Here is a 15,438-nt window from a genome sequence, read left to right as displayed (position 1 = left end):
CTCCCAGGACGCACCCCCACCCACTCCCAGGGAGTGCAGCCAGCAGGCAGGAAGGGGTTAACCTCAGACCTCCGGGGCTCCCCCCTAATCAGGCCCAGGCCGCTGGAAGCCCCGTTTGTGGCCCCAGGAGGGACCCGCTGGCCCCTCGCCCGCCCGCCCGCTTCTCTGCCCAGCCGCCGACCGGCTTTCATCTGCTCACAGGGGGCCGATTCACAGCGGACCACCCCGGGCCCAGCACCCGCCTGCGATGCCGCGCGGCTGTTAAGAGCCGGGTGTAAATCTCCTGACAGGCCACAGAGCGGGCCTCGGGCCCGGGTGCCCCACCCGCGGGGCCGGGCAGACAGTGGCCGCTGTGTCTGAGCTGTGGCTGCACCAGGCCCGGGCCGGGCAGCCGAGGAGGTGGCCGAGAGGCTTCAGATGGCAGAAGAGCCCCGCGGCTGGGGCCCACATTGTCACCCGCAGACCGCGCCTCTCCCGCGGCCCCACCCAGCGCTGCTGCTTCTGGCTCCCGGCTCCGGTTGGCCTGCTGCCCCCCTTGCCCCCTCCACGGCAGGACACTGAGCTGGCCTGCTGCCAGCCTGGCCTTGCTGCCAAGGAGCCCAGCTGTCCTCGCTCTCGGAGGTCTGAGGAAGTCAAGACCTTAGCAGCTGAGCCCCACGCACTGCGCTCACCCTTCCGGGTTTGCCCTTCGCCACGTGCCTCCACTGTCCCATGTGGAAAATGGGTGTGATGGTAGCAGCCTCCCAGAGGATCATCACGGCCCTTGGAGATGATGCGTGTGGCCTGCCTAGCACAGCACATGGCCCATTGAAAACGTCTGCTCACGTGGTTGCCATACTCGTCTTGGGGGCCTTGTGTTGGGCCAGGGTGAAGGCAGTGGGATGGCCCTGATGGCCCCCAGGCTTCCCCCTGGAAGCACCAGGTCCCTGGCAGTCCCGGAGGACCCAGTGCTGGCCCAGGAACGAGCGGTGCCCTGGGAGTAGAGAGCAGGGACCACCCCTCCCCCGCCCCCACTGGAACCCAGCCTTGGTCCTCAGGCTTCTGCTGCTGTGACCCCGGGTGAGTCACCCGTCCGGCTGGGATCCAGTGTTCGTTCCCCAGCTCTGATCCTTCTCGCAGACCTGTGAGGCTGGGTGCACACACCTCCCCCCAGCACTCCCCCCTGCCGGTCACCGACTAGGTCACTGAGGAGGAGCTGGGAATCTCGAGGGCCGAGGCCAGGCCGGGGTTTCACTCTCCCCAGCCTATCTGCACCCTCGGGAGTTAAGAGTGTGAGCTCCATTTCACAGATGACACACCAGAGGCCCAGAAGAGAGAGTGACCTGCCCCAGTCACCAGTGGGTGAGAGCTGCCCGGGACAGGCCCCGGGTCGCTGGGCCCTGGAGGCTCACACACGAGGTCGATCCTGATCGACCACCGTGATCCGTGACCACCACGAGCCCTGATCGAAGTGACGTCGGAGGGGCCCTCAGTGAGTTGAGCCCAGCTGCTTGCAGGGGGTCGGGCCTTCAGGTCCAGACGGCAAGGTGGGGGGCGCCCTCCCCCAGTGTCCCATCCTCCCTCTGTTCTGAAACATTTGGGGGCCCATCCTCTGGCTCAACCTCAGCCCAGGGCTTAGACAGTATGATAACCACTCGACGGGTGTGGAAACTGAGGCCCAGAGGGAGGAGAGGGACTTGGGGGTTAGAGCAGGGTGTGAGTTTAGAAGGTTGGACCAGGCTTCAGAGCAGGGCGGGGCTTCTGCTGGGGTCCACTGAGACCCTCTCATCTTCCTTTTCCAGGGCCTGTCTTCCTGCACCTGCAGAGAGCGGCCCTGGGCCCTGGGCCTAGGCTGGGCCCTGACAGCCAACCGTTGGGATCCCCCCCAGCTTTGCCAAGCCAGGCTCCTTCATGCAGGGCGTGCTGCAGGAAGGCACCGTGGCCAGTGCTTCTCTGTGACCTCAAGCATGTCACTGGCCTTCCCCGAGCCTCAGTTTCTTCACCTGTGTACTAGGGACAGTGGTAGACACCCCTCCTCGCCGTTCCCCACCCCTCCTTCCTGCCGTGGGGATGACGCGGGTGAAACAAGGCAGAGCATCAAGTGCTGAGACCCTGCAGTGGAGAAAGCGCTCAGGAAGCGTCAGCTGCCGTTTAAGGCTAGCTACTGCTCTTAGCCTTGCAGAGGAGCTGTGGGGCTCTGTGCTGGGAGAAGGGGGCTTCTTGGGAAGTTGGTTGGGGTGGGCCTTGGGCTGAGCCCCAAAGGACAAAGACTCCTGACAGGGGCTGTACCAGAGCTGCTGCCCTGAAGTGTTTGAGGCAGAGAATACTAGAGAAACCCGGCAGACAATAGGAGAAGGAGCAGACAGAGGGGCCCTGAGCCAGCAATCCCTGCCTCCCTTCCTTCTGGGGCCGCTTCCTGGCCAGTGGCTAGTTCTTGGAGTCTTAAGTCAGGGATTTTCGAAGCTGGAGGGGCCTCGGGGAGCAGTATGTGCTCCCCGATATTGAGTCGGACATGACGGAGTGACTTTCATGTTTCAATATTTGGAAACTGAGTCCTGGCGTGAAAGGACTGGGCCCCGGGTGACCCGGTGAACTGGGCCAGGGCTCCCCGCCCCCAGCCCTCACTGTGGGCTGCTGAATGAAAGAGGTCTATTCTGAAGGCCCATCTTCTTTCCCCGGGCACAGGGAGTTCTGTTGGGCGCCCAGTGTGAAGGCCGGGGCCCCGAGGCTCTGAGACTCTCTGGCGCCCTGGCCCCATCGAGCCGCCTGGGCTCCCCTTCGCCCCTCCCCGGCCATGACTCGGGGGCTCCACAGCAACGCGGAAGCAGCTCCCCACGTGCTGTGAAAACTCCTCTCCAGGAAGTCTGCCCTTGGCGAAGGCAGGGTGGCACGTGGTTGGAGCGCGTGCTCCGGGACCACATTACCTGCTTTATATCCCAGACCAGTCACTTAGCGTAGGGTTCATCTTGAAGCCTCGATGGCCCCATCTGTATAATGGGGACAAAAGGGAAGTGTCCAGAGAAGGAGCACTGGACTTGGGGCCAGGGGTCTGGGTGCCGACGCTGGCTCTGCTGGCCTGGCTTTGTGTCCCAGACAGGACTCCCCGTCCTGGCCTCAGTGTCCTGGTCTCCACGTGGAGATGATAATCCTGCCTCCCTTGGCGTGAGCTGGGGTAGAAGTGACCACACAGAGGACAGTGACCTGGGGCGGGGGAGGGTGGAGAGCGTCCAGAGAGCTTGTTTGGTCAGCACCACGACCTGCAAGGGCACCGTGTGGCCCTCCCACTGTGGCTTGGGGTGGGGGAAAGGGGTGTGACCCGCGCGCGGCCACCAGGCTGCGGGCGGTCCTTGAACCCAGGCGGGCTGTGAACCCCGCCCTCCTTCCGCCGGCCCGTGGGCATCTCTGTAAACACTCTGTACTCAGTGTGACTCAGAAACGGGACTCTGTCCGCCAGCAACAATAACAGCAGGGCCTGAGGTTTTGCAGCAGCTTTTGTGTAGCCCCATTGGCTCACTTCAAGCTTGTGGTTGACTAAGACACCCGGATCCTTTGCACCCGAAGCTGCTGTCAGGTCAGTCTGTGGTCTCCACATCTATCCAGCCGGCTTCCTGCCTGTTGAGATTGTTCTGAATGCATTCATGATCCAACTCACCCACGTCACCCTGCCGTCTCCAGTGGCCGCAGCAGCCAGGGCGAGAGCGTTGGCCTGCCAGGACCGAGGCTGAGCCCTGTGGCCCCCCCCCAGAGACCCTGTCCCCAAGGATATCCATTAGTCAGTCCTCGGTGGTGCACCTTAGACAGCCAACCAGCAAATGAAACCTCAAACTTGGAGGCTGCAAACTGGCAACGCCCGAGCAGGACACATTCTGCTATTATGTTGTTATTTTTGTTGTTTTCAGCATACCAGGCTTCCCTTGTGGCTCAGCTGGTTAAGAATCTGCCTGCAATGCAGGAGACTCCGGTTTGATTCCTGGGGTGGTAAGATCTCCTAGAGAAGGGAACAGCTACTCACTCCAGTATTCTGGCCTGGAGAATTCCATGGACTGTATATAGTCCATGGGGTCGCAAAGAGTCGGACATGACGGAGTGACTTTCATGTTTCAATATTTGGGTTAATCGCCGACATACATAATATGGGAGATTTCACAGGAAAGCAGGCTTTTGGCTTCTGGTAAATTGGAAACTGGCAGCACTGGGCCCACCCCCAACGGGGCACCAGTCAGCTGGGCTGGATGGCAGCTGCCCCTTCTACGAGCCCAGTCTGCCCCAGTCCCCACCCATCCCATCTGCCTCATTTATGAAACTTGCCTGGTCCTCTTAGGCATGAGTTTGCAGCCTCAGCTCCAGCCAGACTCACTCCAGCCCACGTTTTTCCTGTTTCCAGGGGTCCTAGGAGGCAATAGTGGGGGCTGGCTGGTGTCAAGTGGGCTCATTTTGGCTGCCACATGTCCCATGGGCCCGGGCCTGGGGCCTCCTTGGAGGAGAAATTGGGTTCCCTGGTTCTTGGTGGCTTGCTGAGCCCACTGTGGCCCCCAGGACAGCCAGCTCCATTCCCCAGGGCTCTCAGATGCCTGTGTGAGCTGGTGGCAGGGGTGTGGAGCCAGCCTGGGGGCCTGTGGGTACCATAATCCACTGCATCCTCCTTTGAAAATCGGGAATCAGGCCCATTCTGCAGCCTCCAGCTCTGTCCCCTCGTTCCCAACAGCAGTGAAGGGTCCCGTCACACTTTCCCAGCCACCCCCTCTCCCCTGCGCCCGATGCCATATTCTGAGACTGTCTTCTCTCTCTGTCAAGCTAGAAAATTCCTCATGTCACTGCAGACCCCAGGACTCAGGCGAACCTTCTGCTCTCCTCCAGCCCATTCCCCATGCTTCTTTTCCAAGATCCCAGGTCTAGAAAATCCTCCCCACTTTCTCGCTGTGTGACCTCAGGCAAGCCTCTTTACCTCTCTGAGCCGCAGTTCTGTTGTCTCACAGAAAGAGGACCAGGCCAGCCTGCCTGTCTCAGCAGGAACTTGGGACACACATGGGCTCAGCCAGGCCAATCTGCCCCCACTCATGGCTCCTCACCATGACCCAGGGTGGGCTCCCGATGTTTTGCGGAAACTCTGTGGTTTCTCTGAGGCGGAGGTACTCTCTCTACTTAGCAGATAAGGAAATTGAGGGGCCCCCACCCAGGTGGGCTATGGAAGAGCAAGTTACAGAATGATCCAACCAGGCTGAGACCATTCAAGAAAGTTCCATGACAAACTTGCTGTGTGTTTCCCATGCACATGAAACCCTAAAAAAGACCTGGAAAGCAAGACCTCCAAATTGATCACATGGGGATTTCTGGGCAGGATTTAGGGTGAGTTAGAGGAGCCGTTAGCCTTACCTGTAATGCTTTTCTTTTTGTAGGTATTCACGTGTTGCTTGTGAAATGTAAAATGAGTAATTGAAAAAGTTGTGCGTGTGTGAGTGTGTGTGTGAAGGGGTGGTCCCTGTGAGCCTGATGTCATTCAAGAGGGCTTGAGGGTGGCCTTGACTGGCTGCTTAAAGGCAGGGAGGGCATGGCCATCTTGACCCTGCCAGCTCCTCCAGGGTCTTGGAGACGAGGCTGGGGCCCTTCTCGTGTGGTAATGGCAGAAGGATCCTGGAAAACGCTGGTAGTTTCTCCAGGCTCAATGCCCCTGTCCCCAGCTTCTGGATAAAGACGGGAGTCCGGCCCCTCCCACAGTGCCCACAGCACTTGCTGGCATCCTGGTGAATTTCCCCTCCTGTGCGAGGCCCAGAGGGGAGAAGGCATGTGCTGGGGGTTCCCAGATAGCTCTGGACTGGAGGAGCCGGCATTCCCATTCTGGGCCTTCTTTCATCCCTCTTGCAGATGGAAATGCGGGGGGCGGGCAGGGAATGCTGGGGGCAGAGAATGGTACCATCCCTGGGTTCTCTCTCTGCCTCCCACGGAGCCTGCCTGAGCCCCTATGCGTCCCTGTTGCCTCAGATTTCCCTTCTGCCGAAAAGTGTAACATAGGGACTCCCTGGTGGTCCAGTGGCTGACTCTGCACGTCCAGTGCAGGGGCCAGAGTTCGATCCTAGTCAGGGAACTAGGTCCCACATGCCCCAGCTAAGACCCGACCCAGCCAAACAAGTAAGTAAAAGTAAATATTTTTTAAAAAGTGTAACATAGAGGTGTAGGTCACGGGCTTTGATTTGAACCCCAGGTCCAAGATCTTGACTCCACAACCTACTGGCTATGTGGCCTGGAAGCTCTCTGAGCCTCACCTGTGGCGTCGGAAGGTCAGGGTAAGATCGTGGCAGCAGCAGAGTGGCCCTTACTGACTGTTCTCTGTTCAGAAAAGAGGTTGGTAACGGCCTGTGGGTTCTCCCCGCAGAGGCCTAAGGTTAGGCCGCAGGGAGAACTTCCCAGCGGAGCGAGGCGTTTCTGCGCACCCACCCCCCACCCCGAGACTCTCGGGGATGAGTTAGTTGCTCATGGGTTCCACGCTTTGCAGGGCATCGGCAGAAGCTGGAGGACCAGACCAAGGCCTTCCCCGACCGCTTCGGGGAACTGGAGCGTCTGCGTATGCGGGTGGCGCCCAGCACGCCCAGCCCCCGGAGCTCGCTCAGCACCACCAGCCACTTCGGCAGCCAGGCCCAGACCCCCATCCAAGGTAGGTCACCCAGCGGGAGGGTGGCGGGGGTGGGCGGGGGCCTGGGCGTGGTCCCTCCACTTCGGAGCGGAGCGGAAGCTCATGGGAAGGTCCTTGGCTGCACCGCCCTGGTCTTAGGACGGAGCGCGGCTGCCCACTTGCTCCGACGCTCGTCGCCCTCTGAGGGCCTGCTCTGCGGGGTCCTGGGCTCGGCCCTTCCTTCCTTCACTCAGCAAATAGATACGGCCACCCTCCCTGCGCCGTCACCGTGCCCGGCCTCAAGGACCAGTGTGAATGGACAGACACAGCCCCTCCCCTGTGCCCCAGGAGCTCCTGTCCCCTGCGGGAAATAGCGGTTGGTCCCCCAGCATGCCCGTTAGAGTTGGACAGGGCCTGCCCCAAGAGCCTGAGACAGACACTTGTCTCCCGAGGACATGGTGGGCCCCCAAACCTCGCCTTTCTCATCTCAGCAAGGTGGTTGGTGGATGCCTCTGCCCAGGCCTGGGGTGACATTCAAATGATCTCACTGCGCTCAGACAGACTTTGTAAAGTGAAGTTGTAGCCCTGGAGGGACACAGAACTTTCACCTAAGAAAGGTTCCCACCGACCCAGAGACTCCCCAGACGGGGAGGAGGAGGAGGGCGGCCTCTGGGCGGAGGCGCGGGATGGAGTCTCTCCCCCATGCCCGGATGGACGCGGCAGGAACGTGGGAGCCCCGGTCTCAGGCGGACCGTCCAGGTGTACGGGGCCTGGCGCACAGCAGGTGCTCCATGGATGGTTGGAGGATGAATATTGCTGTCCAGGTTCTCTTGGCCAGCAGGGTGGGGTGCAGGGGGCTGAGTGCACAGCTGACCCTCAAGCGAGGCGGGGCGGGAGCGCGCTCATCCCCAGCGCTGGACAGGGGTGGGAGGGTCAGCTGCCATCAGACACCACGGGTGGGCATCCTTTCTCGGTCCCCCGGACCCTGGTTAGATCCCATTTGGCACATGAGTGAACTGAGGCTTCAGAGGTGAAGGGCCACCCTTGGGTCACACAGACCATCACTAGCCAGATTCAAAACGTCCACAGCACCTGCCCTTGGGCGCCTCCTGCAGTTCTGAGGGCCCAGGCCAGGCGGCCTGTACTTCATCTCTCCATTACGGGAGGCCCTGCCCTCAGCCCTGCCGTGTGTGCCAGGCACGATGGCATACTGATGAAGCCCCTGGCGTGAAGAGAAATCTCCTCCCTTCTGGCCTGGGGAGCTGGGCCTTGGCGCTGCTGAGCCCCAAAGGTGGGGAGAGGCCCCCCACCCCTGTCCTGCAGCTCTGGGCCAAGGGCTGTCCACTTTGAGACATTCAGCAACTCTTGAATCCAGGGCACCTCAGGGTGGAGAGGTCTGAGCTCAGGAGGCAGGGAGAGGTCTTCTGGGCTCGTGCCCACCTCTACCCAGAAGCTGTCCGTGTTTCCGTCACCCACCAGCCAGCCTTTGTGCAGGTAAAGTGGTCTAAAATGCCAGGTCTTCTGCCATGGGAGAGGCTGGGGCCCAGCCAGGGACCCCCGGACCCCAGCAGGTGGGCACAGAGTGGTGTCCCAGCCAGCAGCTCCCATGGAAGGAGAGCCCCCCTCCCCTTTCCAGCTGTGTGGACACGGCTTGGGAATCAGCTCCTGACGGAGTCTGAGAGAGACCTGCTCACCCCTGTCCAGCCCCAGAGGGCCAGGCCTGGCCCAACAGCAGGCAGAGGCCCTGCCTCCCCAGGGCCTGGGAGGAGCGGAGGTTGGGTCTGTGTGGGACACCGGCTGACCCCACCCCACCCCTTTGGAGTGAGAGGAAGGGCTTCTGACATCCAAGACCAGGGAAGGAGCCTGACCTTTGCAGTCAGGTAGGCTCTGCCAGGCACTGGCTGTGTGATCTTCCGCAAGTCGCTTCCCCTCTCTGAGCCTCGGTTTTGTCATCTCTAAAGTGGGAAGAAGGAGGCATCTGTCACCGAGGGGATGTTGGCAGAGCCAGGCTTGGGGAGTCCCTCTTTCTGACCCTCCCCTCCTGGTGGGACAGATCTCTGCCTTCAGACTCCATCCTGGGGGTCCTCCTCAGGGCGCCCCCACCACCACCACTCCTCTTGGTTCCTGTTAACAGCTTTGACCCCCCAGCTTTGGTCACTGGCAAGCAGCGCTGAGGCCCCAACCCTCCCATACCCCAGCCCCCAGCCCCTAGCTGCAGCCGCCCACAATGGGGGCTTCTCACAGCTCAAAGGCCTCATTCAGCCACCACGCAGCTGCTGGGGCAATTTGGAGAAGAAAATAAACATTTCCTCCCAGTGTTGGGATTGGCCGCTCGACAGCGGCCTGGCCAGCTCAGGTTTCCTGGGGCTACTGGGCTGGGGGCGGGGGGGGGGGCGGCAGGAGCTGAGGGGTGCTGAGGGCAGATGCTCCCCCCGCCACCCTGCCCTGGGAGGGAGATGGGAGGGGATGGTGGCAGATCCAGGCAGGTCTGCCCGCAGCCCACGGGACCCCCCGAGGGCCACACACACCCAGGCCCACCCGGCACAACCCCTGTGTTTAGCAGACTGCAGTCCTGTCATTGCATCCTGGGGTCCCTGTTTGGGTCCCATTTGTTTTGAAAAAAGGCTTCCCTGTCATAGGGTCAGCACTCACTTTTCTGAGCTCAGAGCAAGGTGTTAGCCTCATGCTCAGCTCTTCCGGTAGGTGCCAGGCGATTCCCCCAGGGCTTCTTCCCCGGGATGTGGAGGTGAGGATGGGAGCCAGGCTCTCCTGACCCCCTAGGCTTCAGGGCAGCACTGACCAGTCAAGAGATCTGTTAGGGAGGGTACCAGGTGTGCCAGAAGACCCCAGTCTGCTGGACCCTCGCCCCCCATCTCCCCAACCTGGAGCCTGGGCGCAACGTTGCGTTCTGATCCATGTCCAGGACCAGAGCCTGCTGCTGAGCAAGCAACCCCCAGCTGAGCCGGAAAGACCCCAAAGCCCAGAGAGGTTGCAGGTGTTATCTGAGGCCACACAGCGCCTCAGGCAGACCTGGGAAAGCAAAGCCTAGAGCACCTGCAGCTCTTATCCCAGCCACGCCTCAGGCCCTGCAGACCATGCCCGCCTGGAGCTGGCCAGGGGAGGGGCTGGGCACCTCCCGAGTCCTCTCTGGCCCCTAGCCTTTGGTGGACAGAGGGCTTGGGGACAGACTGACTTCCCAGTGGAACTGCTGCTGGGAGCTCACCCCCCCCCCCCCCACTGCTGCCCGGAGTCACCCCTGTGGCCAGGGTACAAGGAAAGACTGGGGTCAGGGGCTCATCTTTGGTGGGCCCCAAATGGGCCGGTTTTCCTGGGTGCCAAGAGCGGGAGGTGTCGCAGCCACAGCGGCAGCACCAGCCCTCCTCAGGCCCCTGCGCTGTGGCCAGTGTCAGCACTCTGCATGTATTAAATCCCTAGGGCCTGTTATCGTCTCCGTTTTTCATGTGGGACAACCCGATGCACAGAGAGGTTAAGTGACTTGCCCAGGGACACAGAGCTAGTCAGCGTCAGAACTAAGGTCTGTATCTAAGCTTGGAGACGATATAGTTAACTTCCAATGTGCTGCCTCAGAGATGGGACAGCTACCCCTCAGGCACGTGTAAGTGCTCAGGACCAAGAACCCCCGGATTCCGCGCCAGGTCCCAGGTGCTGTGTGACCCTTGCGCGAGTGCCTCACCCTCTCTGAGTCTCAGGTTTCCTACTAAGGGATTTGGACTCATTCCTGAAGCCTCTTGGGAAGTTGAGGGTTTGGGAGTGTGATTACAAAAGGCGAGGCAGAGGCTAGGATACCCACGTCTTGGACCCAAACCCCTGGGGGAGTCAGGGCAGGGCTTGGGCTGTACAGTGGGTCTCTCTGCAATGTGGGCAGAGCCCAGGCCACCAGACCCCCTCGATCTGCCATCTCACTTTGTTGTGGAGGCAGGTGAGGGCAGCATCTGACCTTTGTCTAGCCACCAGGCAGCTCCAGGCTGCAGGCAGCCCTGGAGATGACAGGCCCAGGGTGAGGCCGGGTGGCAGGCACAGAGCCGCGGTGGACGCAGCCCCCTCAAATGCAGGCCAGACAGCTCCCGTAGCCTCACTGAGCCCCACTGGGCAGAGAGGTGAGGCAGGCGCACGCACATGGGTACATCCCAGTGGGAGCAGAAAGCAGAGAGCCCCTGACGTTTCTGCAGAGTTCCAGTCCTTTGTGCAACATAGGAGAAGCCATCTTTCTCTCTCTGCCTGTTCCCTTTGTCTGCAAAAAGCAGGACTAACTCCTTATCTCGCAGGACCACCAGAGACCCTCTTCACACCCATGGTCTTCCCAGTTCTTACTTAACCCAGAGGGAGAGAGGAAGGCAGGAGTTGCCGGGCCAGGGTGCTGGGTGGCCGGTGCTGGCCCCGTCTTCGGGGTCCCCGACACCAACAGCCCAGCTGGGGGCCCAGCTTCACCCCCTTGACGGGCCTCTGCACAGCCAGGCTGTGATGAGGACTCCAGGAGGAGAGAGACAAGCACCCCCCAACCCCCCACCCCGCTCCCTGCCCTGGTGGGCGCCCCCCACCCCCCAGACACCTGCTCTCACCTGTCCCCAGGTGGGGGCCAGATTCGGAGTCCGCAGGCTCCAGCCCCAGAGCAGCCCAGAAGGGTCAGAGCAGAGCCAGACCTCGAACCAGGGGGTCCCCCACACGGGCCTATGAACCAGAGCCTGAGGTCCTTTTTGTTTTTTCTCTTTCTTTAAAAATCAACCTATTTTTAAATTTTTGGCTGCACTGGGTCTTCGTTGCTGCCCGTGGGATTTCTCCAGTTGTGGCGAGTGAGGGCTGCTCTTCCTTATGGGGCGCAGGCTTCTTACGGCGGTGGCTTCTGCACGGGCTCGGTGGCCGTGGCCCGACGGCTCAGTTGCCTTGCTCGTGCGAGATCTTCCTGGACCAGGGATCGAACCCACGTCCCCTGCTCTGGCAGGCGGATTCTTAACCCCTGGACCAATCAGCACCGTCCCCCAAGGTCATTCTTAAAGAAGGGCCCCTGGGCAGGACGAGGGTGGGGGGCGTCGGGCTGCGACTGACCGGTCCCTCCTTGCTGTCCACCCCCTCCCACCAGGCACCTCGGAACTGAACCCCTTCTCCGACCCCCGCCAGTTCGACCGCTCCTTCCTGCCGCCCCTCACGGAGAGCCGCTTCCCCGACCCCCGGATGCATTACCCAGGGGCCATGTCGGCCGCCTTCCCCTACAGCGCCACGCCCTCGGGCACCAGCATCAGCGGCCTCAGCGTGGCCAGCATGCCGGCCACCGGCCGCTTCCACCACACCTACCTCCCGCCGCCCTACCCGGGGGCCCCGCAGAACCAGAGCGGGCCCTTCCAGGCCAACCCGTCCCCCTATCACCTCTACTACGGCGCGTCCTCGGGCTCCTACCAGTTCTCCATGGTGGCCGGCAGCGGAGGCGGCAGCAGCGGGGGCGACCGCTCCCCGACCCGCATGCTGGCCTCCTGCACCAGCAGCGCCGCCTCGGTCGCCACCGGCAACCTCATGAACCCCAGCCTGGGCGGCCAGAGCGACGGCGTGGAGGCCGACGGCAGCCACAGCAACTCGCCCACCGCGCTGAGCACGCCCGGCCGCATGGACGAGGCCGTGTGGCGGCCCTACTGACCGCCCGCGGCAAGGTGGACGGCTCTCACCGGCAGCGCGCGGTGGAGCGGGGGACCCTCAAGAACCTTCCAGACAAGTGCGGCGGGCCCAGCTCCAAGGCTCAGGGCACCAACTGGACTTAACGCTCTGGGGCAGTCGTGGGCCCCAGACAGGTCCACCGGCCCCGGAGCTGATGGCTCTAAGAGCATCTTATCCCAGAGCCAAGTCTTTGTACAGAGGGGTGGGGACCTCTCCCAGGACCCCGCCCCCAGCCCAGATCATCTCATCCCACGTCCCTGTGGGAGAAGTCCCCTCCTGCCACCCGCCCGCCCCCGCCCCCTGCCCAGGGTGACCGGCTGTCCCCAGCTACGCCCACTGCTGTCAGGGGCCCAGGCCCCCTGGACAGAGACCATCTCTTTCCCAAAGAGAGGTGGTGTTTGCCCACAAGGTTTGCCCTCTTATCCACAGAGCCCTAGAAAGACCTCCCCCGCCATCTTCCTCAGAGACCCCTCACCCCGTGGGCCCAGCCCTTCCCTCCACATTTACACTAGTTGAGTCACAACTGGAAGGTTCCCCCAGCCCTGAAAGGGGGACTTCCTCATGGTATGGATGAGGAAGCAACCCCTCCAGAGGCCCTGGGGAATCGCTAGCAGAGATGGAAAGAGAACACCCCAGGCCCGCCCCCCCTACCTGAGCTCTGCTCCCCCACAAATCGTAGCAGCTAAGAGGCCCCAACCCGGTCCCAGGGCCCCAGAGCAGACTGGCCTGTGACAGCAGGTCCCTAAAACCAGAGCAGGCGCCTGCAGACGGGGCCTCTGTGCACTTTACCAGTCCGAGCCGTCGCCCTCTCCTCCCGCTGGGGCCTGGGAAGGGTCGCCTTTCCCCTAGGCTGGTCTCCCATGTTGCCGTTTTTGGAGAGAGCACCAGGACCGGACAGGTCCTAGCAGAAAGCCTTGGGGTGAGGGGTCATGGGGTCAGATGTCAGCCTCCCTCTCCTACCTAGGTCCAGCCAAGCTGCACACACCCCTGACCCCCAGCCTCCTAAGAAGGCCCAGCCAAACCTCCCAGCCTCTGACATACAACCTTCCATCTTTAACCAGTCTGCTCCCAGAACAGTCATGAACAACAACAAAAAAGAAAAACAAGTTGTCAAAGCTGGTTTTAGAAAAAGAAGTTTCTCAGACATTTTTAGACACCCAGTCCTTCACAGGAAGAGGCCCCGTGATAGTGAATGATACGCCCCCCACCCCTTCGAGGGTGTGGGATTGTTAGCCACACCCCCAAAAACCTCCTCAAGATGTCACATTCCTTCAGCAGCATCCTACCAGCTGCCACCATAGGGAAACCCTGCTGTGGAACAAAGGAAGCGCCGGTGAAAGGCTGGAATCTTATGTCTGTGACTCTTCAGGCGTCTGTTCTTGTTCGAGAGGGTGTGAGCTGGGGCGGGTGGCTGAGTGAGGGCAGATCACAAGAGCTGTTAAGAGCTTGGCAGCCTCAGCCCTGGCTCTGTTCATGGGAAGTGCTACAGTTTGCAGATGGGAAAACAGTCCTAGGCCCCCAGTTTAGGCACGTCCGAGTGTTCTGGTTCTAGAAAGGCATAAGAAACCCACGCCTGAGGGTTTTTTTTTTTTTTTAATTCTAGAAAGGCAGAAGGGGAACAGGACAAGAAAAGTCTTAGAAGCATTGGGCAGCATGTGGATTTAGTCGCTGGTTTTGGCCCCATCTTCTGTGGAGGTGGGAATCTCCTCCACAAAGTGCCCCTTGGCGGCTGTCTCTGTCACGGCACTTGGCCGGCCCGTCACCCCAGCCTGCAGCCACCGCTGGAGAAGCACACGGGGTGCACACTCAGGCAGGTTAGGAAGTCCTCCTGGTGGTCTTACTCAACCCCCCTCTTGCTGCAGTTTGTCTTCTGGATAAAAAGCTCGTCTCCATCCCTTTAAAATAGCTGCTGGGGGATTCCACTGACTCCCTCAGGCAGCGTGCAGGATCTGGGGGGGCAGGCTCCCCACTCCTCAGGAAGCAGCCACAGATTCACTGCCCCGGTGTCTTCTCTCCTGTTCCTGTGGTTGTACACGGGCCCCAGGCCCCAGCGGGAGGCACCCTTGGGTCCCCAGGGCCCAGCACTTTGTAGCCCTCCCCACCCCCCCAGATGACTACCCGCTTCCTGATATCCAGGCCCTGGTCGGGGCAGGGACGGGAAAATAAATTGACCCCCTCGCCCCCTGCCCAGTCCCCGACTAAAAGTCATGGCAGCCATGCTGACTCTTGTTTTTTAATGCCCGTGGTGGGTGCAGACAGCTTGGGCTGGTAAAAATGGGTCCTTATTTACAAGGCTGCTTTAAAGTCATACGAGGCAAACACACCGACTCGGAAGGCACAAGGAATCAAGGGGTATGGGTACCGTTTACTGTAAGCCTGTTGGTGATGGGTACAGGCTGGTTGTGACATATTGTCATGCCGAGGTGTTCATACCCGCTATACGCATACCTTCCGTAAAACCGTCCCAGGGCTGGGAAGAGGGTGGGGGAGAGATGGAAACTTGCTTTGCACTATAATTTGCTTGGTGTGTTTGTTTTTAATGCACAACTTGCTTGTACAGTAAACCGTCTTCTATACTATTTAACTGTAACATGGGATTTTGACTGATTTGTTACAATAATAGGACTCTGAGATGTGTCAGAGGACCCTCGTGCCAGACCTCCAGGGCTGTGTGCATTGGGTGGGGCATGGGGATCGGGGGTTGCAGTGGGAGAGGATGGAGCCCTCCCACCATGGCCAAGGAGGAAGAGGGCAGGGCCTGGGGGCAGGACCAGGACTGACCTCGCTGTTTTGGAGACCCCCCATTCCCACCCCCAGCGCCCTGGCCTCCCTGCATGCAGCTCCATCAGGAATGGCCAGAGAGACCACTCGGCTAGAGCAGCTGGCGAGGCCTCCTCCTGGTGTGGCTGGAACACCAGGGAAACTGACGTCTGCAGGAGCCGCCATCCCTCCTCCCCTCACAGGTGAATCCACAGGACAAGCAGGGCCCCTCCTCCAGCTCGAACCCCAGGCCCTGAGTTAGGAGGGGCCGAGGCGGGTGGACTGTGGAGCGGCCTCGGTGAGAGCCCTGTGCTGGGAGCTGTTTGCTGCAGCACTTGACAACCTGGCAGCCATCAGAGGTGCAAGGTGGGCAGCGCCAGCAGCTCCCCCAGAGTGCGGATGAGGGGACCGAGGTGCAAAGAGGGGTG

General features: G+C 61.0%; 1 protein-coding gene across 1 annotated transcript in view; it reads left to right on the top strand.

Annotated features, from left to right (window-relative positions):
* Window positions 1-14,789, top strand: part of RUNX3 (RUNX family transcription factor 3) — a 65,415-nt gene extending 50,626 nt beyond the window's left edge. The window contains exons 5-6 of the mRNA XM_065927533.1: window positions 6,470-6,628; window positions 11,685-14,789. Coding sequence (XP_065783605.1) covers window positions 6,470-6,628; window positions 11,685-12,232 — 707 coding nt within the window. The 3' untranslated portion in view covers window positions 12,233-14,789. The remainder of the gene's footprint in view (window positions 1-6,469; window positions 6,629-11,684) is intronic.
* The last annotated feature ends 649 nt before the right edge of the window (window positions 14,790-15,438 follow it).

The sequence above is a fragment of the Muntiacus reevesi genome, chromosome 3 (assembly GCF_963930625.1).
Source record: "Muntiacus reevesi chromosome 3, mMunRee1.1, whole genome shotgun sequence".
NCBI lineage: Eukaryota > Metazoa > Chordata > Mammalia > Artiodactyla > Cervidae > Muntiacus > Muntiacus reevesi.
This window is presented reverse-complemented; position numbering and strand designations above follow the sequence as displayed.